At 36.1% G+C, this 26670-nt stretch overlaps 3 protein-coding genes across 4 annotated transcripts in view; 1 reads left to right on the top strand and 2 right to left on the bottom strand.

The window, feature by feature from the left end:
• Positions 1-746: 746 nt before the first annotated feature.
• Positions 747-8931, bottom strand: LOC306852256 (F-box and WD repeat domain containing protein 10B-like). The gene is made up of 15 exons (XM_079388970.1): positions 8515-8931; positions 7641-8198; positions 7138-7305; positions 6824-7054; positions 5932-6059; positions 5480-5596; positions 5264-5376; positions 4964-5167; positions 4763-4884; positions 4319-4473; positions 3986-4128; positions 3709-3867; positions 3378-3595; positions 2362-2553; positions 747-2235 (listed from the first exon to the last, which is right to left on the bottom strand). The coding sequence occupies exons 2-15, from the start codon at positions 8158-8160 to the stop codon at positions 1550-1552; spliced, it is 3156 nt and encodes a 1051-aa protein (XP_079245096.1). The 5' UTR covers positions 8161-8198; positions 8515-8931; the 3' UTR covers positions 747-1549.
• A 1868-nt stretch (positions 8932-10799) lies between these two features.
• On the top strand, positions 10800-23669 carry LOC306852615 (protein unc-13 homolog D-like). The gene is made up of 34 exons (XM_079389592.1): positions 10800-11321; positions 12261-12305; positions 12404-12451; positions 12565-12621; positions 12702-12809; positions 12931-12990; positions 13171-13237; positions 13402-13579; positions 13677-13721; positions 13820-13891; positions 13992-14061; positions 14273-14377; positions 15090-15182; positions 15386-15486; positions 15718-15835; positions 16592-16713; positions 16894-16984; positions 17175-17231; positions 17332-17429; positions 17749-17800; positions 17901-18031; positions 18644-18764; positions 18880-19032; positions 19104-19199; positions 19310-19516; positions 19947-20021; positions 20110-20189; positions 20291-20393; positions 20623-20694; positions 20785-20868; positions 20952-21072; positions 21267-21390; positions 22262-22458; positions 22952-23669. The coding sequence occupies exons 1-34, from the start codon at positions 11259-11261 to the stop codon at positions 23053-23055; spliced, it is 3318 nt and encodes a 1105-aa protein (XP_079245718.1). The 5' UTR covers positions 10800-11258; the 3' UTR covers positions 23056-23669.
• unk (unk zinc finger) overlaps positions 23219-26670 on the bottom strand; it is a 16113-nt gene continuing 12661 nt past the window's right edge. For both annotated transcript variants that reach the window (XM_079389593.1, XM_079389594.1), the window contains exons 14-15: positions 25874-26134; positions 23219-24720 (exon numbers count right to left, since the gene is read on the bottom strand). In XM_079389593.1, the coding sequence (XP_079245719.1) occupies positions 24559-24720; positions 25874-26134 (423 nt within the window). In that variant the 3' untranslated portion in view covers positions 23219-24558. The remainder of the gene's footprint in view (positions 24721-25873; positions 26135-26670) is intronic.

Here is a 26670-nt window from a genome sequence, read left to right as displayed (position 1 = left end):
CACATTATTGTCTGTGTTGCGGTGGTGGCTAAACATGTTTTCTGAGGCAATATTTTTATGAAACTTACAGATAACTGATCTTGAGTTGATCACCATGTTCAGTTCATTTTCAAAGGGAGAAAGATGGCTAAACAGAGATGACAGAATAAAAGAAGCACTGAAAGCAGCAACAGTACGACTGCTAAAAGCACAAATTGTCTTTAATTTCATGGCTGCTGTTTTTCATTGACCAATCAGAAGCCATTTTATTCAAATTGGCTTTTACGTTAAATTTGGAGCAAAATAGAAGTAATACAATTTTTTTCTTCCTTTCATGTTGTGAGGTACATATAAAGGGTTAGTTCACGCAAAAATGAAGATTATCCTGTGATTTACTCACCCTCGAGGCATCCTAGGTGTATATGACTTTCTTCTTTCAGACAAATCCAATCAGAGTTATATTAAAAATTGTCCTGGCTATTCCAAGCTCTATCATTGCAGTGGACAGGTGTTGTTCTTCAACTAAATTAAGACCACTGGATGCAACTAACATACAATTCAACATTAAAATGCTACATACTTATCTCTAGAATTAGAAAACCTCAACAGACGATGTTCATTTGATGAACATCATTTGTTTAAAGCAGACAGCTTTACATTGCCTACTTTCAACAATAATAAACCCCATCTCACAACTATTTTTCAGTTTCAATCTTTAAATTAGAACAGCTCACTAATAAAATAACAGAGTTCTGACCGAGATATAAACAGTTTCTTCAAAGATCTCTTTACTCACAGTGTGTGGCAAATCTAATTTATTATTGTCTCTCCAACATCAGCAAAATATGTTTACACATCTTGTCAGCATCTCTCATTAATTAGGTAAAAGTCACAGTGTTTGTATATGCATGCAGAACTGGTGATGAACTGTCTGAAATAATCATACACTCTTAAACACACAATCTTAAACAAGTCAATGTATAAAGATTACAATGTAATGCAAAATATCCTTTAAAATGTAAAGATTTATAACTATTTTATATAATATTCATTATACCACAATACTCAGTACCACTCTGAGATTACCATTTACACGGGACATTTGAACTGCATGGGACATTTTAACTTGTACTTTGCTGCCCCCTAGCAAACATGTTCAAGTATACAAAAAAGCCACAAAAGAAAGACATGGCACTAATAAGCTCAAATTGCATAGATATAATGCTAAATCAATCAATTTAGCTGTGTTTTGGAACATGGTTTCTACCTGGTTATTAGTTGAACAACCACCATGTCCCAAAAACCAGCTTAACCACCTTTTAGCTGGTTTGTTGCTGGTCCCAGATGGTCTAGCTAATGATCAGCTTGGACCAGTTGCCACTACATGTTCTAAACCAAGTTATCCTCTTAAATTAGATTTTTAACCAAATGCAACTGAAGTTACCAAAAGCAATATAACATTTTAAATATTGTATTACGTTATATGTTACCTCTGTAGAGTTTTAAATTGAGAATTCAGTTATGCCTGGTTAGCTATGACAAAAGTGTCATGCCTTTAGATTTTAGTACCTTACTGATGACAATGACTGCGCTTCCAAACAGTTTTACCTTGGTCATCACCACTGCCATGTTTGTGAATCTGCTGCTGTCTGGTACACTCCTGAATGTAAGCCTCCAGTTGAGTGTCCGTCCTCAGCTGAAAGTCTCCATGCTCCCTGAAGGGGTTTAGTGGGACATGATATGAACTGGACTTGTTAGTCACTTCAAAATCTTCATTGTAATGTGTGGGCATGGAGGTTCGCCTCATAAACAATCGTTGTGGTGTCTTGCCATCTTCTGGGGAAGTTGTATTAAGTGGGCCAATCTTGTTTGTTCTAGACCTAACTACTTTGAATGATCTCTGGGATTGTTTGGGAAGGGAGTGGGGTGTGAAACAGGTCTGTCTGGACTGTGAGGAGCTCTGAGGGCTGAGGTCGACACTATGGGTAGTGAATGGGGTATGGATTTCGGAAGTTTTTTTGGTGGTGGTTTGAAAGGATGGCTCTTTGGATGAATCAGGTCCCCAGGCATCTCGTACTCTGGCATTCAACTCCATGTTGGACCTTGCCAGGTCACTGTACTGGCCCTGCTGGGCGCTGCTGGTCCTTAGTAGAATTAGGTCTTGAGTCATTGGGTGGTGAGGACCTCGCTTTCTCACCCTGTCTCGGGCTGCCTTCTCACTCTGGCTGAGTACTGAGCGTTTGGTGTCCTTCTTATCTTTAAATAAGGAAGCTATTCTCACATTTCATGCATGAACATTCTACTTTAATGTCTAAATAATGTTCTCTAAAGCTTTTAGAAACATTTGCATATCAAATAATTTTGATTTGGTTACTTTCTTACCCAAGCTGCTAATGGAAGTGCTTTGTGACTGGCTGACTCTGTTTTGAAAGTCCTTGTATCCACTGACAGGCCTACCTGCTGAAAGAACAGATCGAGGCCTGGTGTGGGACTGTGGGCTGATGGAGACCCTGCTGTGACGACAAGCCTGGAGTTGACTCCATGTCGCCGCCCTTGTGGACTCCTGCTGAGCATCTAAAAGGTACAAAACAGTAACGTTAAAGTCGGCATGAAAAGAATGAAAAGAAAATTCACCCTATCTATTTTCTATATTCAGCTATATTCAGCCTGAACAATTAAAACTTTCTTAACTATACACTGTCCATCATAACTGACACATTTATACATAAAATCCAAAATTTGACACATTTGTATACTACACACTTGTACATATCATATCTGTACATTCAACAGTAGGGGAAGGAGATGGAGCACTCATATAAAAATGAAAGCAAAAATTGTAATAGTTAATATGGTTAAAAAAGGAAACTGGATTTTTGATAGCGGTATCAGCTGCTTTTTAAGTTTTTTTTACTGTGATTTGAGCTAAAGAAGAAAAATTACTATACTTCTTGTCAAAATTTGTTCTGATTTTAATTATATTATTTAAATATAATCTTGACTTGAAAAACAGTTTTAGAGATTTCGGTCCCTATTCTAGTAGACAGGAGCTGCCAGGAGTGTTAACAATATGGCCGAGGAGCGAACTGACATGTAAACAAGAATGTCTGGGAAACTTGTTTGAAAACAGTCATTATTTTTTGTCATTAATTCTTTTTGTTGATGCTAGTAGTGCAGAAATGACAAATTTCTGCTTTAAATATGATGAATGTCAGCCACATCAGTTCATTCTTTGGCAAGACATGGCAAACTATATATTAAACAATGCATTTATTTAAATATTTATTTTAATAGTATAAATAATTACTGCTTATTGTAGTTCATAAACCACTGTAAGCAAAGATTAGAAATTATGTTCTGTATATAAATTTGACTGTAAGCCATTTGAAAGGTCGTACCTTGTGGCATACTGGGGGTTGAAAGGCTCTTGAAATGGTGAGAACGACATTTTAGTCTGGAGGGGCTCCCTCGAGTCATCGGTTCAGCGCTCTGAATCACATTCTCAGGGGAGACGTGAGACTGCACAGAAAAATTCCTCACAGCACTGGCAGAGTAGTCCCAGTGAACCTCCGCAAACTGAAGCATCAGAACACTGCTTCTGTTGTTTACAACCACACTGAAAGCATGACAGAAAACATCAACCAATATCAACCTTTGTCCAATTACATAACATAAGAAAGAACAGCATTGAAAAATTGTGAGATATGTCTGGCCGTAGGGTATACTCACGTGTTGTGGTGCGTGTGCAGAGAAAGGACAGGACATTGCTTCATGTTTGTCTTAATAACTCTCAGACAGTCTCCAGTTAAGAAGTTGAAGATCCGGATCTTTCCGTCCATGCAACCAGTAATGATCCGCAGGAACAGGAAAGACATGGTCAACACCTCTCTAAAGATTATAATAGAGAATAGGCAAGAGAGCAAACCATTTATGAAAGTGCACAATTTTGGTATTAAAGGTTATTATTGAGGACGGCCAGCTGTAAGGTCACTGATGGTTTAGTTACTTCGGATGCTGGAAGATCCTCAGGCACTTCTTGAAGCTAGAGTTGGTGCTCCATGCCTTGACTACCCCATCTGAACCCCCAGAGAGGATATGCCACTGATCAATGCACAGACACAGCACTGCCCCCTGGTGGCCACTGATTTGCTGCAATGAGGAAAGTAAGGGAGAACATCTAGCATTCAACTATTCAGTAGCTCTTTCATGAAAAACATGTTTCTGAAATTTATCGGAGGTCAGGAATACCAATGTTTTTATGAGTACTTTTCTAAATCAAAGCTTTTCTAAGGTTCTAAACACATGCTTGTGCCCTGGAAAAGATCATGGAGCATCTCACCCTTATAAGTGATGCTGTCTCCATGCTCCATATTCTGATCTGACCTCCAGCACAGCTGCTGACCACCAGAGTTTCATTAATCTTCACACACATGATTGGTTTAAGGTGTTTGAACTTCAGATTCTCAACGCACTTCCCCGTCTGTAGGTTCCACACTGTGATAAATATACATAAATGGATATACATATATTCTTTCAGGCTGTTAGGCTTTGGTCTGTTTGTGTACATATGCCAGTGCAGACAATATGCCAAATGACAGCACATGACTTCCACAAAAATATTGAGCAGTTTCCAACACTGATAATAAGAAGAAATGTTTACTGAACAATATTAAAATCAGCATATTAGAATACATTTTGGAGGATCATGAGACACTGAAGAATGGCATAATGACATTATATAGAATTGTGTTGTTATAGTTGTATACAGGTCATAACTGCCTACCTTTAACTCTACAGTCTTTGGCTCCAGACACCAGTCTATCTTCATACAAATCCAGGCAGTTTATAGAGCCAAAATGTCCATGAAAAATGATCATACATACACCTGTTTTCAGATTCCAGCACCTTTGAGAGGATAACAGAAATGAAGCACTGTTGTCTCTGATCTTACTTTTTTAAACAACCACAGTAATGTTTGACTAGCCTGATACTGAGGTCATAGCTGGCGCTGATAACTAGGTCTCTCTCTTCACAAACCAGCACTGCTCTTATACTACCTGCATGTCCTTGGATCACTGGAGGAATCTCTTTTAGTGATGGGACATGCAGCAACCTGATTACACGGTCCTTGGAGCCAACCACCACTAACGGCCCCCCAGCATAATGCATCACTCTACTGGGATCTTCTCTAAATGGAGCAAAAAAAGTGACTGGAAGTATTAAAACTATGACGCATCTATGTATTTAACATGTATCTTACAGCATATTCTTACATGTTTTCTACCTTTCCAACAGGACTGATATGTTATACACTCCACAGTACACGTTGCGTTCTTCCAATTGGACTGTCTTGGTTTTAAAGCCTTTGTAGATAGAATCCAAATCTTGCTCTTGTAACTAAAAACATAGGAATTGTTAAAACTATACAATGTTTAAACTGAAGATATAAAAAATTGTGTTTACATTTTTATTCAGAGTGCAAAAGGTGGCTTTTTGTTACCAGCTTATGTTTGTGGAAAGATTCTCCATGCCGAAAGTGCTTGTCCTCCTCACTGATTGGCACTACAACTTCACAGATCTTTGCATAAACAGGGTTGACCTTAGACGCTGAGTTACCCTGAAAATGCATACAAATAATCAGGCTTGAATTGTAACATGTAGAAAGTTACGCGAGTCATTTGAACTACTTTCATGTGGCAGAACAAAGAAAGAGAGAGCTAATATAAATGATCACACTCACAAAATTGGTATGTTTTAAATGTATCCTAAGCAACATATTGTGCATTGAAGATATGGATATTATCAGTAGGTGTGTTTGCTGGGAATCAAATCCATGAACTTGCTATTGCTAACACCAGGTTCTACCAGCTGATCTGCAGGTTACACTGATATATTTGATATCAATGAGATGTCAAAAATCACATAGATATTGTTTATTTTGTTATGCATTACCTGCAGAATCATGGCCTGTTTCTCAACACTCTTCTTTACTTCCAACTCGTTTAAGACCTCCTCCGTCAGGCATTGCCAGTGCATGGACACACGCCTGCAGCTGTACAGTGAGACCTTATCCAAAAGCCCTAAGTGTCAATATCAAAAAATATGAAAATATGTAAAACAGGAGAAAAATATTAATATTTAACTGCTATTTGTCCTTACATCTGGATGCTGCTAGGCTACCTTTAGGATGAACAATGCATAATTGCATAAAGATAATTTAACATGCATAAATATCATTTAATATTATATGTTAAAATATACATGTATGGCAACTAAAGCTCAGATACAAGAATTTCTGATAATAGTAATTTCATAAAAAATAGTTATCTTGCCATTAGTGTGGTTTAAGTTCAGTTTTACGCTCTAGGTAAAGAGTATCTTTAGAGTCAACCTAACCTTCTTGTCCACAGGCAATAAAATTGTTTCCATAGCAGCACAAGTCTAGACTATTTCATAGGTCCAAAACGAATAAGGTGACGAAAACAAAGGACATGGACTAAGCATGCACTCATATATCAAGCAATTTAAAATAAAGCATCTATATTTATAACATCTGAGAATATGGAAAGTGACAGACATTATACAGAATTCAAATAAAATCTAGTTCTTACATTTTCTATTCTTAATTCTGACAGTAAGTATGAAAAGTCAAACTCTTAAAGAGATAGTCTATGGAAGGGTCAGAGAGCTCTTGGATTTTATCAAAAATATCTTAATTTGTGTTCCGAAGATGAACAAAAGGTCTTACGGGTTTGGAACGGCATGAGGGTAATTAATGACAGAATTTTCATTTTTGGGTGAACTATCCCTTTAATAGCTCCATGTGTGGAAAAACTAGACTAACCTAAAATCCTCTTTGCAATGTCGACTGGCAGGCTTCGAATAAAATCTCTATGACGGCTGACCCCTGACAGAGATTTTGACGACCTGGGGACGACAGTGAGGGCAGGATCTGGATCATCCGAACAGTCAGAGGCTGAATCTTGGCCTTTTGTTCTTCTGTTCCAGGGGTCTACATTCTGAACGTCCAGCTCAACCACATCACAGATACTCTTGAGAGATTTGGAGTCATTTACTGTATAATAAAAGGGGTAACTTGAATAGACCCACAACTTATGAATATATTTACTTTAATATGCTATACTTTTATATACTTACACTGTTCTAAAAGCCCCTGTTTTAAGACATCTGTTCGACTGCCCTGGTGAGCTTCTTGAGGCAGGTCAGCCGGCTCATATACAGAACATGATGAGAAGATGAGAAGATCTAGATCTGTGTGGTCAGATTCTGAACGGTAGGAGACTCGTGACTCTGTGGCTGAGAGATCTGCATAAAAATCAGGCAAGATACTATATTTTAATAAAACAACCATGTTTAAAAGCCTTGAATGTATCCGAAAACTAAATTCTTACAGTATTGTGGCACTTTAACTACAAGCATTGATTTACATGGATATACTTTGGTGAAAAGAGCTGAACTCATATGAGAACAATATTTACATATCTGCCTTTTGATTTTGCCACTTATCATTTACTTCAAATCATATAGGCTCATGCAATTTACTAAAACCCTATTTGTCAATTTTAATTGCTATTATGTAATGTTTTTGTTTTATTATTATTATTTTCATAATCATTGTACAGTTGGCGGTGCATTCTTACCAGGACTGCTGAATTGTAGAAATTTGTGTTTCTCCCAAACTATCAGGATATGCACCAGATTTCCTAACATGTGCAAAAGAGAGGTGTCACATAAAGACAAGAGCCCCAGCACATACTTGGACTTGATCCAGTCTGGGCTCTTCCTAAACCATTCCCAAGTTTCCAACGTGTCCATTCCTTTCAGTTTTGCTCCATCCGTTCTCCATATGGAGTCCTCGGGTCGGCTGAGCTGGCCTCTGGACCTGGCATATGTGAAATCCTTGCCTGATGTGACTTGTAAAGCACTCTGAAGATTCTCCAGGATTTGAAGATTGTGGCACCGCACCAGGATGCCAGTGAGAAACCTCCTCTGGGATGCTCCTCCAGCCTTTTTCATCCATTGGGTGGAGTGGTGCAGTTTCTCAGAGAGGACACACGACTGACAGCATCCACAAATGCTGAACTCCTCATCCTTTCCTTTACAAGACCATCCGAGCACTGAAACACCAGATTCTCCCCTTAAACATTTCACTTCAGTCATGGTAATGATCTAGAAATGTGCAGATCCATTCAAGTGTGCTGTTTTTAAAACACAAAATAGGTAAGGGATTATAAATAACAGAAATGCTTCGATTCACTGAACAGACTTCAGTTAAGTTGCTTGTTACCCTCCTAGAGACTCAAACTTATGACCCTGGTTGCCAAGCAACAACAACAGAAGCACTTCAGTTCACAAAATGACAAGCTACCTTCGCTTACATGTATTCATTTAGCATTGTTTTTTATCTTCTACATACAATAAATGTATACTAATAAGACAGTGACATTAGCCAAACTCCTTCAATATAATATTATTCAGTTTCAACAGTAGTACACCGAGCCTAGTAAAACATACCGATAGTTGTTTACTTCAGTTTCCGTGGAGAAAGCATTCGTCGATTAAGTGTTCGAGGAAGTCTGTGTCTGTAAATGAAAGATCATCCCGTTATTATTTTATAACAGCAACTAGGTAACACCACATTTATTCTAAAAAATAAATAAATGCATTCAAGTGAATCTTTTGAATCCCTTCATTTAAAAGAATCGTTCAGAAATACGCCAGTGGAGAGTGATTCATTGAATCTTTCACTCAATCGAAACACAAAAAGCGATCAAACTCGTTTAGCTTCTTTCAAAAGCTCCTATGGTATGGGATCTGGCGTTTTATTTGTATAATTCATAAATAACATGCAACAGCTAATAGTATATTATTATCGGTCGTTTTTTACACACTGTCCGTTCCCTTTGCTCATCAAACTGCTCCGTGTTCAATGAAGGGGGCGTGTTCGTTCAGTTGGGATCAACCAATGAAATGCCCGTCACAGCCCGCGCTCGAATACTATCAGCCAGTCTTTGAAGGCAAGCAATCAAAAGCCAGACGAGTTTACAGTGAACGAAAAACTAAAACTATTTAAATACCTGTAAAACAATCCTGTGTCATCACCGGCGGTAAATATTGTGAGGAAATACTGTATTGGAAAACATCAGAAAGTTACCACAAGGCTTGACATGAGTATTTTGAAATGTTCATATTTGATTATGATAGATGAGTCGGTCGACATCCAGTGAATCACAATTAATCAACACCTAATATTTCTTCTATTTTCATTTTGAGGGGTTTGATAAAGCGTGCGCCGCCCGGGAATCGAACCCGGGTCGCAAGAATGGGAATCTTGCATGATACCACTACACCAGCGGCGCGTGCTGAGGAGGAGTTATTGTGAAGGACAGGAAGCTGCCCAGTGAGTCTAAATTATATTATCATTCAGGAATATGACCTGCAGCACAACAAACTACATACAATATGAATTTCTATACGGCTACAACAAACAATATAGCACAACACAATACTACTAATGTACCACACATCCAGGGTGGAATATAAGCATTATAATACAAACTAAACTATTTTAGTAAGATATTTACCAAAGATTAAATAATAGACTTTACAGACAGACAGACAGACAGACAGACAGATAGATAGATAGATAGACAGACAGACAGACAGACAGACAGACAGACAGACAGATAGAAAGACAGACTGATAGATAGACAGACAGACAGAGACAGATAGATAGATAGATAGATAGATAGATAGATAGATAGATAGATAGATAGATAGATAGATAGATAGATAGATAGATAGATAGATAGATAGATAGATAGATAGATAAAACGCTTCTGCGCTGATTTTATCTTCAACTGTGTTTTGCATATTCGCTTCTTTCTCAACACCAGAAGTTCTTCATAATGACCACATGATGGCGCTTTTACTCTTCACATCGCAGTGGGAACTACACATAGTTTGGAAGCATTATTATATTATATTATATTATATTATTATTTTGAAACAGCCTCCTTGGAAGTTTACAGCTCTAAATATAGAGGGGAAAATATGTTTTATGGGGATTTCCCATTTACAAATGCAATATGCAATTACATGCTGGTAGGATCAAAAGTCATTTGAATGACTAAGACTTTCCAAACACTAGCATCACAGCTTTTGCTGCAGGTTACTGATTCAGCAACCCAACAGAAATGGCATGCTCTCTGCATGGAAAACAATGCTCCACAAGGCACCACCCCTCACAATGTAGAGCGCTTTGAGTGCTTAGAAAAAGCAGAAAAGCGCTATATAAATGTAATGAATTATTATTATTAGTATTATTATTAATGCTTAAAACAAAATTATGCAATCATGCCTCTGGACATTTTAGTGTAGAGAATACAAATGGTCCTTGCTGTATTCTATATGTTTTTCATTTCCAGTTATTTATTTCTGTACAAAACAACAACAACAACAAAAACTTAAAAATAACTTAAAATAGCATTCTTTTTCCTTTTACTCTTTGTTATTTTACAGTTGCTTGTGAGATTTAAGCCTGCATTCAGTCTAGTCAATATCTTCAGATTAATGAGCTCTGTAGTCTATCTTTATTTCAATAAGCACGGTCTCCCATTGATTCTTCCCAACAGAGAGTTTGGGAACTGTTAGATTCAACACCATTGCTGTTTTGCGGTATAAAGCTTTTTCCTTTCCTAATGCAAATCAGTGGTGTTCTCCATTATTACTGAATGTTATCTGCTGATATTCACGAGAACAGATAACACACAGCAAGGACCAGCCACTTTAAATGGTGCAAACAAAGTTAGTATGCTACAGTTACAGACGGGAACTATGAGAAACTATGAGAGCAGAGCATCCAATAAGAAGAAGCTACCAAGACTACACCGTGCTGGTTTAAATAGACTCTACATACATAAAGATAAAGAGTGAGTGGCATAGAGTGTGGTGTGTTGAGAGCGAGGAAGGAGTGACAGAACAACAGGAGGAGACGACGTGGTAGCAGTTTCTGCTGTAAGAAGAAACAGTTGAGTTGCAGGTCCGACCTTTAACAGGAAACACCAACTTCCGCACCCTAAATAAAACACTGCGCTCATAAACATGAGACGTTTTTGAAGACTCAACACTCCTGTCAATTTAGGCGCTTCACTATTTGATATTACAAAAGAAAAGCTGTGAGCATCTGTCACATACTCACGCTGCTTGAGTTTAGGAGAGCTGAATAATCAGGTTAGGTGTGAGTACAGCTGTAAAATATGGTTCCAGTCCAAGATGGGGCATCCACACAAGGGGAAAATCTACTTCTTCCTCCTAAAGAGGTTAGTAAAATGCATGAATTTTAAAAAATCTTTATCTTTCTGGGGTCAAAGCAATGTTTTATATGTTGCATGCTCACAGCAGTGGTATGAGTTGAGGGTAGTTGACACGACAGTGACAGCAGTGACCTGCAGTGCTATACGAAAACTGTTTTAGCTGTTTTTATAATTCTTTTATAATTAGCATTGACTTTAGTGACCTCATAATCATAGAGAAACAACTTTGATACTTTAAAAATATAATTTGACACACTGCGGGACTCTTTTTAGTTATTATTTTAAATGCAAAACAAAAAGAAACTGAAATAGTGACCATTTACATAAACAGAAACATTTTAACATAAAGTTAAAATAAAATAAAAGGTCATATAAAAACTAGTCTCTGTTACAGGAGACATAAATGGACATTTACATATATATTTTTTTCAGTAAGAGCAAGGCGCCTTTACTTTCTGCACACTAGCTACATCCTAAACTCATGATGGTGGGTCACTATGATGAAGTTTCCTCGTTACTAATAATAAGGAAGTGCTGCAGAGAAGATAGCAACAATCATGTATTTGCATGGGCATGTGTAGCAACTCATAATGTAAAAACTGCACATAATGTAATAAGTATCACATTATTATTGTAATAAAATGTTCAAGTTGCTACAGCATGTTGATAACTGATTACAAAAGGGTTTATGAGATATTATTTTATAAATGATTCCATTTCTGCCGGATATTTTATAGCAATAAAAATAGGAATATCAGGAATTAGAAATATAGACAATGTTGTGACGTAATGATATTGTACGTTATGATGAGTCTATGCATACTGTACATTTTTGTGTTAGGTATTTTCATGTATTTTCTATATCAGTTTGATGATTGCAGAAATGTTGCAGATTGTACATTTATTATCAAGTGCACTCTTTGTTTCATTTGTTTATATCTGTAGACCCACATTGAAAGTACAGGGTCCAGTCGGATTCGACAGAGGCAGGTACTGTAGAATTATTTACACTTACTGAATTTCTTTCTAAATTTCTGCATTTCTCTCCAAATTTCTGAATTGAAATGAAACTCTTCTTTCTCTCTCAGTCCTCCCCTGCACGGAGAATGGGCATGACCAGAAAACTGAACAGAAAGGTAAGGAATTATTTTCTTTCTTTAAGAGATTTTAAAACTCTGTTGATGCTATGAAGGATAATGTATTATGTAAACAAATTATTATATTTGCTACAATATAATTGAACCATCAGGATTTCAAAGACTCTGAGAACCCAGAAGAGAGTGAAAAGAAACATAAAGAGAAGGAGGTAATGATTCATCAGAGCCTGATAACTTCATGTATTTTCCAGTGTGCTTTGTGGAATAATGACTATTATTGTCCCTGCAGCTCAAACCGCTGTACAAGGAGCTTCTGTACACAATCACTCATATGCTAGGAAAACCACACACAAAAGAGCAATACAGTGCCAAGCAGTTACAAAACTATATCAAAGAGGTAACACACTTTTCTGGATTTGTTTGTAGTCTCGTATATTTTACAGTACGGTTGTTATTCATTTTATAGTTGCATTTAGTTTTTAAATTGTGTCTTAAATATTCATTCTCCATGAATACAGGCATTCTCCATGGCAGAAGATGAGCATAAAACCTTAAGTGAAAAACTCCAGAGCCAACTGGTAAGAATTTGACATAAAAATATGATTATATAATCTCCTGTGTAATATAATCCACATACATGTAATGTATAAGGCATGTAAAAAGCCTTTAAATAAGTGATATTATTTTAGTTTGCATATCATTACATTAATATGTTGTTATTTACGGAATTATTTGTATGTAAATATCTTCACGACTAGGCCCCAGTCTACTGCCTCATGGTTACAGTGAAACAAGCCAAAGGAATTCTGGGGAAGGACATTAGTGGTATGATTTTATCTGTTTTGTTTTGTTGTTGTTTTTTTTTACCAAGAGTTGATCATTTTTCAGAATAGAATAATAAACGTAAAAACACATCCATATCTTTTTCATGATTTTATAATAACTACTATCCAGACAGCCTGTACATGTATCTAAATATTTGACAACAGGATTCAGCGATCCGTACTGCCTGCTGTCGATCCTTTGTGAAGACAAGGAGTCTCATGGTGGTGGATCATCCAATAAACCTCAGAAAGCAGTAGTGCGGGATTCAGCTAAAGGACAAGTGTTGCAGACAACCATAAAGAAACAGACCCTCAACCCCATCTGGGACGAGACCTTCAAACTGTGAGTAGGCATATCTTCTATAGAGAGAGTATCTGACCACCTGTTTATGCAACTTGCTGATTGATCATTTTGTCTGAATCCTTGCTTCTTTTTACAGGGAATTTGAAGACATCTCAAATGCCAATTTCCACATTGAGATGTGGTGCGTGAAATGAAATTAGCTTTTTTTAGAAATAAGATATACTGTGTATTTTATAGTATGTTTTAATTCTAAGCACCACAGTGATGTTTGTTTTATAGGGACAAAGATGAAGAGGTGTCACTAGTGCAAAAATTTGATGAGTTTCGCACAAATATCCATGGACTTAAAAGGTTTAAAGTTTTTTTTAAATAATACAAACCAGTTTAAATAATTCATATAAATGGTACAGGCATGTAATTTAATTCTGACTGTTCAACTGTCTCTTCACAGGATGATAAAAGATGCAAAAAAAGAGAAAGGACAGGATGATTTTTTGGGCAATGTTGTTCTAAAGCTGAAGGTATATTGCATAACACTAGGCAATGCTCATATTTTGATTTCCTGTTACCAGTTCTTACCTCAGACACATAACTGTTAGTGATAACTGTTTTGTGTCATATTTAAAGAAGTATTAATATAAGATTTTATAATATAAAGTACAAAGATAACTCAATTTCTCATATTCAGTTTCATGGCATGTGCTTCATGTACTGTATATGTGTTGTGGGCAGGACCTGCATTGCACAGAGGACACATGGTATACCCTGGAGCCCCGAACCGAGACATACCCAGACAGAGGACAGTGTCATCTTCAGCTTAAATTCATTCATAAAGAGGTGAAAGCTTTTTTTCTCCTGTATCAGCAGGCCAACATGTTGTCTAGTACTTCAAAATTGTGGTTTTTGTTTGGTTAACTCGTAAAGATCACAAAGGGATCTTCTACTGTGCTGCACTTTAAAAAAAAAAAAAAAAAAAGAAGTGTTATTTTAAAATATCTTTTTAAAAAGTGAAGTGCAACTGTGTGAATGACCAGAGCATGTGGTCTTATTTTCAGTTCATCTTGAACTAAATATTTTAGAAAACTGAACCTAAATATCTATGCATTAGAATGTGTGGCAGGATTATTATCAATAACTAAAACTAAAACTATTAACACATTGTTAATTGAAATAAAGTTGAAATAAAATCAAATATAAGTATTAGATGAAAAACGCTGATGGAGATGAAACTGCCTTGACAACTAGTACAATAAATATGAGTTAAAGCACTAAAATTACTCACTGGAAATAAATAAGAACTAATTCTGAAAAGCACATAAAATTACAAAACGATACTGATGTGAAGTATGTTATGATAAGTGAAAGATACTGTATAATCTTGAAAAAAGCGTCTGTTTGTACACTGGTCTTGGCACCTTTGAAACAGACCAAACCAGAGATGAACATTGCAGACTGACTATCATACTTTTAGTATTCTTCAGATATTTTATTTACTATTGACTGAATGACAGATCTTTAATTTGAATTTAATTTGATTCATTTATTACAGAGAGATGAGACCCTGAGTGCCGGACGGAGTCCTTATGTGAACTACTGTGGCATCTTGCAGCAGTTTGTTCAAGCCCATATCTCCAAACAACAGGTACGTCTTTAACAGAGAATTTATGAAAGCTTATCTAAACATGATGAAATATCTTAAATTTCCTCTGGTTGTGTAAGCGTCAAAATCACTTCCTGTTGCGCAGTACTGTTTATATACTGTAAAGTTTAAACTCAGCTTTTCATTTCACAACACTGTCTGCATCTGTCTCTGTTTTTCAATGCTACTCTACTCTCGGCCCTCAGGACAGTAATCCGTGGAAGGGAGAGTTGTGTGGGGAGGGGACGGCCCTGCTTGAGCACTACGCCAACCAGAATGACATTTCACCTTTTCTCCAAGACTTGGCGTAAGAGCATGTGATACTGTCCATCACACTGATCTGGAAGCAAGATTGATAAAATAAAAACAGCAGACGAGACAGTGTTGATTTTAGCTTTTTAGGGACAGCTTTTAACTACATACCCAGTGCGCTTAGTTCAACAGTGTTAGCATGCTGTTTAAGTGCAATGAATGGAGCACATGCTGATGGATTTAAATCTCTTCTGCATACGTGTGGGTTGTTTGTGGTGCTACACAGGAAGTGGGTGGCCTACAGCAAACTTTACCAAACCCTGGAGGTGGACTCAACTGTGCTTTTCCAGCAGCTAACCAGTATAGAGTACCACTGGGACCAACAGGAACTCCCCTACCTACAGGTTGGTGGTTCTTGTGGGGTTTTTTGCCCCTGTCATATGAAAGCTGAAACACACAGCTTTCAGAGTGGGTGTAGATGTACAGAACTAGAAAGTACTTTCTACACCCCATCACAAGCGGGGATGTTGCAACAGTGTCACATGATGTTTTAGCAATTTATCACCTAAATCATCAGTGTTGTGGGTGGATATCAAGTCATCATGTCTCAGCGTCATGCTGTGGTAAAGCTGAGCTGTTGCTGTCACAAGAAAGCCAAACATTTTATCAGCAGCTAAAATGTTACATGACAAACATTTCAAATACTTGTGTTCTAGTATTTTTTGTGTTTTGTGACATATACTTGTATATATGAGTATCTGTCACTTTTATTAATTTAAAATACTTTTATTTAGCAAGGATGCATAAAAGGGAGAGTTCACCCAAAATTAAAAAAAAATATCTTATCATTTACTCACCCTCAATTTGTTCCAAACCTGAGTTTTTTTCTTCTGTTGAACTGTTTTCTTCTTTTTTTGAGGGTGAGTAATTAAAATTTTTAGGTGAACTTTCTGTTTAATGCATCCTTTCTGAATAAAAGTATTAATTTACCGTCCCTAAACTTTTGAACGATAACCAAATCAGCATATTAGAATGATTTTTGATAGATTGTGTGACACTGAAGCTTGAAGTAGTTTTACCAATGGAATAAGTTACATTTTAAAATATATTAAAATAGAAAGCATATTAAAAACATGTTAAACGTGTTTCCATGCTAACAGAAACAGGAGCTGGGTGACTCTCTACATGGGTTTCTTCAGTATGGGCTCTGCTTGGTGTCCAAATACAGGGACATCTATGCTCCAACCCCCAAAACAACACCACGGCTACATACACTGCTCAGGTAACACACACAGACTTGCAAAACACAAGTTAGCAATCATTGGTGTGTGTGTGTGTGTGTGTGTGTGTGTGTGTGTGTGTCTGTATATATATATTTTTTTTTGTTTGTTTTTTGTTTTTTTGTTTTTGTTTTTTTTATGCAAAACTCTCAAAAAGTATATTGATGTTTTGGTTTATGTAGAGTTCTTGTTCAGATTTGTAAGACCCGAGCATTTCAGAAGCTCAATCCTGCTCAGTTTGACTTACATGTTGAGGTCACAGATGCTGTTGTTGTGAGTAACAAAATTATATTAATAACTATTCAGTATAAACATCTTACATGATACTGTACATAAAATACCTTTTTTCATACTAGTCCAAAATAATGTTTTTTCTGTTTATATGAGAAGAAACAGAACAGTTTTGGAGCTTAATATATGTGTTTGCGTATTAATCCCATAAAGCATGTTCCTTTTCTCCCAGAATGGCACAGAAGAGTGGTTTAACATCAAAAAAGGTTTACATCAACCCATGACCAAGGTGAGAAATCATGCAGATTGATTCTATATGCATATAAAACATATAGTATTCCAGTAAATTTAGAAGTGAGTTCAGATTCTTCATAAGTGCTCTTTGACAGGATCCATTAGAGACCATCAGTGCCCTTTCTCGGTTGATTGGAGAAGTGCAAGAAGACATTCGATTCAGTAAAGATGTCTGGAATAAGGTGTTTGTCAGGTAAGAATAATGAACTGTGCGTTTTAAAATGTAACTAATGCATATATAATATCATCTATAAGGTTAAGCTTCTTTTCTGTTGTAATTTAGTCAGCTAATTCACTTCTAAACATTACATTTCTTCAGGATGTTGGAGCTAAAAGCTGCTCACTGGATATATTTTATAATCTGAACAGTTCTTGAACTGTTTTTTGGCCATCTTTGGGCCACTAAAATTAATGGACAGTTCATTTTATAGCCTTGTCCATCATGTCACTGACAAAATGTCATGACTTTATGACTGTCTTCACAATAAAATACTCTCTCTCTCTGTTTCCAGTGCTGTGCAGTTGGATGTTTTCACTGTGGTTTACCGAAAACTGGACATTCTGGTGAGAATCAAGAAATGTACTAATGTGCATTTTGTCTCTGATCGGTCTTTTTCTATGTTCAGTAGATCATTGGTTGTCCCTTATGTGTGTGTGTGAACAGCTGGCTGATGAGTTACGAGCTACCCTCTCTCAGTTGGAGAATCAAATGGATCAGCCTTTGGCAAACAGCCTGTTTCCTGTTTATCTCACCTTGCAAGTCATCCACAAAGACAAAGCCTTCTTACAAAAAAAGTCAGTCAGTCCTACAATCAGCTGTAACTTCTGAGTTGTCACATACATTAAACATTATTTTGTGATTTACTCTCAACCCAATGTACTGACTTCCTTAACATCTAGGATAGTTTACCCCCAAATTAAAATTGACTCACCCTCAGGCCATCCAGATGAAAGTAAAGATGGATCCTCTGCGGTGAATGGGTGCCGTCAGAATGAGAGTCCAAACTATCACAATAATCCACAAGTGATCCCATCGATTAACATTTTATGAAGTGAAATGCGTTTTAAATTTAAATTGGAGTAAATTATCAGAAGATTTTTATTTTTGGGTGAACTATTCCATCATTCCTTTCTTCGGTGGAACGCAAAAGAAGATATTTTGAAGAATGTTGTCAACCAAATGATTTTGGTACCTCCTGACTTTTACTGTATGGACAAAAATTACTATGAAGTCAGTACAACCTGAAACTACTTGGTTGCCAACAACATTCTTCAAAATATCATCGTTTGTGTTCCACAGAAGATCAAAAGTCATACAGGAACAACATGTGAGGGAGTAAATGATGACATCATTTTCAGTTTGAGTGGATTCTCCTTTTAAACATGAAGTTTGGATTTCTCTTTTAGGGGGAAGTTACTACAGCTCACAAGTTTCCATGAGGACTTCAGAGATGCTCTTCCATATTGGTTAAACAAAGCCTTTAGCACCACAATGGAGAGGGTGGAAAAAGCTGTGCAAGTGGATCAGGTAAGATGCTCTAAAACACTTTTTTAGTAAAAACATTCTACTTGTGAATTCCCATTGAGCAAAAAATTGAAATAGCTGAAGGGAACTACACTCACATTCTCTTTCTCTTTTCTAGTTGCAGCCGCTGCAGACCGGAGGAGTTCCCATCAAGCACAGCTCTTCTGCAGTGGACATTGCAGCATGTTTGCATCCTGTTGCCCAGCTCTGGGAGCAGTTGAGCTGGCCTGACTCGGAGGAGGCCTTCATGCTTATGGTCAAACTCACAGAGGTACACACACACACTCAAATTTGAGCATTTAATTGAAATGTAGGATGTATAAATATGCATGTTTGTTACAGGATGTGTGCAAGATTGCATCAACATACTGTCAAATGCTGAAGGCTCGAGTGAAGGAGCTCTCTGTGGACTCAGATCGCGAAAGTGCTATAAAAATGGTGAGCTGATGATGATGTGGTATTGTATGTGGTGTGTGGTCTTTAACTTTGCACTGTGTTTTAGCTTGATCATCTGCATTTTTACTCTAACACGGTTTATGTATATTTAGCTGTGCGTGGTGGTGAACGATCTAGAACATCTGCACACAGTTTTGACACGTCTACCGCAGCAGCTAAACTGGGCAGGGCTCCGGGAACGCACGCAACACGTGATTGGAGATACTCAGTTCCAGAACACACTTCCATCACAGCTGCAACACACACAGTCCGCCCTGAACCGAGAGATCCGCTCTGCAGTTGAAACACTCGGGAAAAAGGTAGCATAACTGTGATCACAGCATCAATTGCATCTCACATCTCACAGAGTCTCACATCTACATGAGCTCTTCCTGAGAAGGTGCAATAAGACACTTTCACAACAACCAGAACACACATTTGACCATGTTTCTTGGGGTAACAGTTTATTTTGATAGTCACCTTTTGACATTCTGCTTACAGTACGTAACTTTGCAACTACATCAACTAACAGGCATTAGAGTATTATTAGACTTTCTGCTTAATATCTGAGTACACTTTATTCTAATGGTCCCTCAAAGGACATTCTATTGACTATAAGTGACTTTGCAAGTGCATGTCAACTTATTGTACTAATTGTAACCTTAACCTAACAGTCTACTAATAATGAGAGTTAGATGACATAAAATGGACTTTAAATCAAGTGTGACTGTTTCTTGTGTCTCTTTTTAGCTAAACAAAGACATTGAAACACATGTTCGCAACATGGCTTCACGTCAAAGACTTCCCTCCAGATCTACAGAAGATGTAAGAGAAATGTTTCATCAACCTGAATCATAAAATGACATTTTTCTAAACCGTTGCAATACTGAGTGTCTGGCTCTCTTATCTCCAGGCTGTGGTTCCTTTGATGAAATATCTTGAGAAAGAACTGCAGTATATGAATGAGAATTTGGTTCAGGAGAATTTTAATAGGTATCTCAATGAGTTTTTTCAGCCTGTCTATATCTGTATATTTTAGTTGTTTTTACTTTAGTTGATCAGCCTTCATGATGTGTTTTAATTGTCTCTTTCAGTCTTCTTACTCCATTGTGGATGAACTCAGTTAAGATTCTGCATCAGATATCTCTGCAGGACAGTAACATGGTTTACTTTCAGAGATTACTCTATGCACTGCAGGTTAGTCTTTCATCCTAATGCTAATAATGCTAATGCTAAGATCCGTACTGTTTGTGAAAGAGACACAAACGATACCACAAAGAGTGTGGTTTGTTTCTAAACTGTCAGACTTAGAATCCACCCAAGAACACAATAGCACATTAAAACAGTCAGAACACCTTAGCGATGCCTTGGCAACCACCTTATGTTTTCTTCAGAAATGTACTTTTATGAGTTTGTTCCCTGGCAGTGCTTAGAACAGTGTTTTCATGCTGAAGGGAATGGACTTTCTCTTGAAACACTACATACTGAGGAATATAAGGTCAGTGTTATTGTTCTATGCTCTTCATGTGTTGTTTTTCCTCCCTTTCGTTCCCATTCAGATATGAGTGATTGATTTTTGTTTCCTCAGACGCTACGGGAAAACCTGACACAAAACTCTTTAAGCTGTAATCAGCTGATAGAGAAGTTCTTTGAGAGAAAAGTGTGGGAACAGGTGAGGAAATCACTCAGATCAGGACATCATCCATTAGACCCAACGAAGTGTTACTGACCTGAATTTGTTTACATTTCCTACAGAAAGTGTTTAATGGAGAGAAATACGGAGCTGTTACTCTCATCACCTCATACAAACGCTCAGAGAGCAAACTGCATGTAGAGGTTCTCAACGCCGTCAATCTAATTCCTCTCGACTCAAATGGTGAGAAGACAAACACATTTTATACTATGCTGGTTACTCTGTGGGATTTATAGAAGAAATTCATAAATCATGAGCCAGTAGGTCTTGTATCTGTGGTGCTCTGACACTGCCAACACTTGAGCTTATCTAAATGTCATTGCTTTAGATGAATATCAGAATTGTCCGTTTATGAAAGTGCATTTTGTCCATTACAGGTTCCAGTGACCCTTTCGTTCAGCTGTCTCTAGAACCAAAGCACATGTTCCCTCAAGTAGAACCACGATCCACCAAAATCAAGAACTGCGATCTCAACCCTTTGTTCGAAGAGTCCTTTGAATTGTATGTAAACACGTGGTTTCAGTTCACTTTTAGGATTCAAAGTCACACAAAGTGCCCTCTTCTCTCATAGCTCCCACCTGCTAGATTCATAGAAGAGGATTAAAAAAAAATACAAAGAGTGAAAGGAAAAAGCATGAAAGCTTATTTCCACCATTGAATAAAAAAATAAATAAAGGTAATCTCACAATTCTGTCTTTTCTCGCAATTCTGCAAAAAAAAAAAAAACAATTGTGAGACGTTAACTTGCAATTGTGAAATATAACTTAGCAATTCTAAGAAGAACTGTGAGATACAAACTTGCAATAGTGGGGAAAATGGTTAGAAAAGTTGCTTTTTTTTTATTCCACGTCATAAAAAAAACAGAATTTACAGAATTACAAGATGTAAAGTCAGAATTCTGAGAAAAAGTGAGAATTGCAAGAAATAAACTTGCAATTTAAAGGAATTTTTTTTTAATAAAAAGTCGCAATTTGAAGGGAATAAAGTCAAGACAAATAGTTGCAATGACCTTTTTAATATTTTAATTCCCTGGCAGAAATAAGCTCCCAAAGAAAAGTCCTTCTCCCTCTTATTCTTAAATAAAGTTGTCCCCCATTTACAAACCACACTCAAATAAGCACACCGATTCCTTCATAACTACATGCAACATACACAAATTTCCATTTTCCAGCTCTTTTTGTGGAAAGCCACAAAAGTAACCTGTATCACCTGTGTTCACTCATTAGCCCAATCCACATTAGGTAGCCTATCTGCATGTTGCACATCCCAAAGAAAGACACCGAGAGAGAGAGAGAGAGAGCAACAGTTACAAACTGTTAAACAATAGATTGTTGTTTTATGGTTGTAATGCAGTTTCTGTCCTCTGGCACAGTATCATTTCATTAGAGCAGTGCCATTCTCCTGGAGCATGTCTGATGGTGACAGTGCTGGACCATGACACCTTGAGGAGTGATGACTTCGAAGGAGAGGCGTTCCTCTCTCTTAAAGCGGTACCAGGAGTCGGAGGTGGACAGGACAATCCCACACCTGCACAGATCCGCTTACCTTTGATGCACCCAAAACCCAACAGTATGTCACTTCTTGTTACGCTCAACATTTGGTGCATTAAGAAACTAATCGCCTGTACTGTTTATGTAAAATTGTTAACAGGTAGATGTTTCACAAAATAAAATAATGTGAAGTTGGAATGACAAAATTAACACTTTAGTCAACAAGGACACATTAAATTGATCAAAACTGACAGTAAAGACCATGTTAAAAAATATATTTTTCTTACAATTGCTGTTCTTTTGAACTTTCTATTCATCAAAGAAACTAAAAAAAATCCTCAAAAATATTTATTATAATGTTTCTTAAGCACCAAATCAGCATATTAGAATAATTTCTAAATAAATTAAATTTTAAAATATATTAAAATAAAAAGTTAACTTTTTTTTATCAATATACACATCCATAGCTACTTTTGACAGTAGTGTCTATATATATATATATATATATATATATATATTAGATGTCATATGTAGCAATTCAATTTGACCGCATGCCATCTCTGTTTTTGTAGGTGAAAATACCTTGAAGTTACTTGAGGCCAGGAAAGGCGAGAGAGAAGCTCAGGCCTTCGTTAAATTACGCAGACAAAGAGAAAAGAAGTCTCAAGAAGTCTAAGAGGACAAAAAGATGAATGAATACATCCAAATTAACATCATTTGTTTCCCTTTTCTATTATTTGTTATTAAAATATTATTTAATGTAGAGTCATTTAATTATTGTAAGGACGTGTAACAATGATATTGTTATTTGATATTAAAAATTAACCATACAACATTTTCATCCAAAAATATACATTTGTTTATTGTCTTTTACAAAATCAGACTGAAACACTGTATATGAACAAAACTGAGCAGGTGATTTCTGAATTCACAGTGAAGCTCTGTTTCAAAGGAAGTCGTCTGTTGAGCATCCCATATAACTGTGCCTTCAAACTGAATTCAAATAAAATCTAAATAAACTGAAACACTGAAGTCAAGCCCTCTTCCACAGCCGTAGCTTATGCTCTCATGTTTGCTAATCAGTGCACATGAATTATCTTCTCCACTGGTGTTGGACATACACACGCCTCTACGTGAATGGAAAGCTACAGTTGGGAACGTGCTGTTGGTTTAGTAAACAGGCAAATTATTAAATCAATGCATTAAATAAAATATGCGCATTATATGAATTACATTAAAGAAAGTGTTTGGCTTTTTGCTCTTGCACTCCAGTTTACCATAACTCCTACCAAAAAAAAAAAACTAAAAAAACCTGAGAACGAAAAGCTGCAAAACCGTATTTATTTTCCATTTTGCTGTATAGCAGTTCCCTGGAATTTCTCCTTAAAAAAATCCTATGAATGTAATTGTAAATTTCCTAAATAGCTACTAACTATACTAAAATCTGTATTAATTACAAAATCTCCCCATGTCTGAAAAAAAAAATAATAATAATTTCAGCTGCACTGAAGATGTACAAACTGCATTTCTACTGTAAACATTTCAGAATGTTCTGGAAAGACATTCCGCATTTCGATTTAAATGGGTTTTAAAAAAAGAATAGGATTGTCTTACTATGTGTATGTGTTATGCTTGTATATAAATCATATAGGGAGTATGGAATTTTGGTATCATGATCTTCACTTAAATATTTCCTTAAAATCTCTAAATGTGTTGTCATGTAAGCACTAACTAAATTATTAGTGCTAGACCAGATCGGAATACTAATACAAGTTATATTTGTTCCCATTTGAAAGACATGGAAAATGATTACAATGAGACATATTATTATACTGTATCCGTGATGTTTTGTGACTTTTGTCCCCACAATAAACATGAAAATATCACAAACTGCTGATGCATGTCAGTTTCTCTAGTAATTTTCTTTCTTTTTGAAAATACTGTATAATGGTCCCATTGAGGTCTACAACTGACTGCATGCTAATGTAAAGGATATGGCGCGTCTTAATCAAACTAGATCATATTTATCAATTAAGTCTCAGCTTTTAGCTAAGATAAGGCTTCGGGCTCTGTAGGATACATTTAGCCGTAGTTGTAATGAGAATTTGAGTGAAATCCAAATGAGATCCAGTGAGGGGTCAGGGTTTGTGTCTATTGTGTGGATTATAGCAGATTAGGATTATGACTGCGGGATATTCATACTCTGCTGGTGTTCAGTGCACAGCGGGCATTCTGTCGATGATGCGCATCGTTCGCAGTGCAGGCCATGTTGGCATGGTAACGTCACTGATCCCATCTCATCGCAAGATACACAATATAATCTCTGCTTCCCGAACACAGCCTGAAAGAAGAGAGAAGAGAGATTCAGTGCAATCCAACATACTTTATTATTAATCTAATTGGGCTCTATTGATACGTCAAATTATTAGGTGAACCTCAAAGAAATGTCAAGGTCATATTTTACCAGAATAAAAAAAAAAAAAAAAAAAAAGAAATTACATTTTCATTAGTAAATGAACCCTATTTTTATTATTATTTTACCTATTTTATATTATTTTCATAACAATGAAACACATTTCCCCTTTCATTAAATTTTTTTTATATTTAATCTTAAATTACATTTTAAAGAACAATTTCAAGCAAATGTCACTGTAATTTTTGTTGTTCAGAGCAAAAAATAAATAAACGTTATGCATTTGTAAATTTACTGTAAATCAGCCTAAAATTAAAATTGACTTCAAAAAAGCTTAATGTGTTTTTCTATAAAATAATATAGCAATGCCTAGGTTATTTATTACCAGAATCAAATGAAAAAAAAAATGAATCATAATTTGAAACCCACCTTTTATAAATAATTTTTATTTAAAGCACAATTGTAAATAAAATGTATATAAAATAGAAATTTGCACAATATGTGTGTGTGTACTGTGTATATTTATTATGTATATATAAATACACACACATGCATGTATATATTTCAGAGAAATATATAATTTTTATATATTACATTTATTTATAATATGAATTATATGAATATAAATATAGACATGTAAATATTTTCAAAATATATACATGCTTGTGTATTTATATATACACATAATAAATATACACAGAACACACACATATATTATGCAAACAAAAGCTTATTTTGGATGCGATTAATCGTTTGACAGCACTAATTAGAAATTGTAATTATATAAATATTTAATATAATATAAATTGTAATATAGTGGGTAATAATTTAAAATAAGGTTGCATTAGTTAACATTAATGCATTAACTAATATTAACTAATGGAACCTTACTGGAAAGTGTTACCATATAATGCAAAATAATATGATTATATTTATATATAAATCATTAGCATAAAAGTTTCAATCTCTTAATGATAGAAATATCCATATTTATTTTTCTTCATTTGATTTTTGAATGAAATAAACCCCAGACATTTCATGACAGTTTGATCAGGAGATTTCTCAGTTGTGCGTGGATGACCTGTTCTACAGTGCGTAAGCAGGAGCAGATCTGTGCCTGCAGGCTGCAGATGGAGCTCAGGGGAAGTCTGTGCAGTAACTGTAGCTGGTGAAGCTGGAGATGTGGGTTTTCTGCGTGCCGTAGGCTCTCTAGCGCCTCCTCCAGGAAAGCGGCTTGCTGTTGCGCCTCCACTTCAGCCTGCCGCGCTCGCTCCGCCTCCATACCCAGCTGCCCCGTCAAGAGACGAGCGTCCTCTGCGTCTGCTTTTAAGACCGCCAATGACTGCGGCAGGTAATAGAAAACACACAGTCAAAACACTAACCATGCTACAGGTCAACAAATACTTTGATTAATTTATTAGTAACTCTATGTTATGAATGGATTCTGTCCTAGAGAAATGCAAAAATATATACGATTTTAAATTTATTTGAAATTTAGATTGAAATTTTAAGTTTCATTTCACTTGACCCTGAGCAGACACATTTTTAGGTGACTTTTACATGAGATGTGTTCCAAAACAGAATGCAATATAATTTAAAGAAATATTGCTGAAGTAACAAAATAATGATAATAAAAATATTTACATGGTATTATGTATTTGTATTATTTCTAAATAAAACACACACATATGTATATATAAAAAAAACATGCATTATAGATTTTACATAACAATATAATGTACTATATTATTATGTAATCAGTATATTTCTATGTATTTTGTATTATTTGTTTTATTATTGTTCAAATATTATATATTAAAAATAAATAATATAGGTTATTCAGAAATCGTTATTACAAACCCAGCCCAGCACCTAATT

The sequence above is a fragment of the Barbus barbus genome (genome assembly GCF_936440315.1).
Source record: "Barbus barbus genome assembly, chromosome: 32".
NCBI lineage: Eukaryota > Metazoa > Chordata > Actinopteri > Cypriniformes > Cyprinidae > Barbus > Barbus barbus.
The sequence above is the reverse complement of the archived record's forward strand: the minus strand, read 5'-3'. Positions and strand labels throughout refer to the sequence as shown.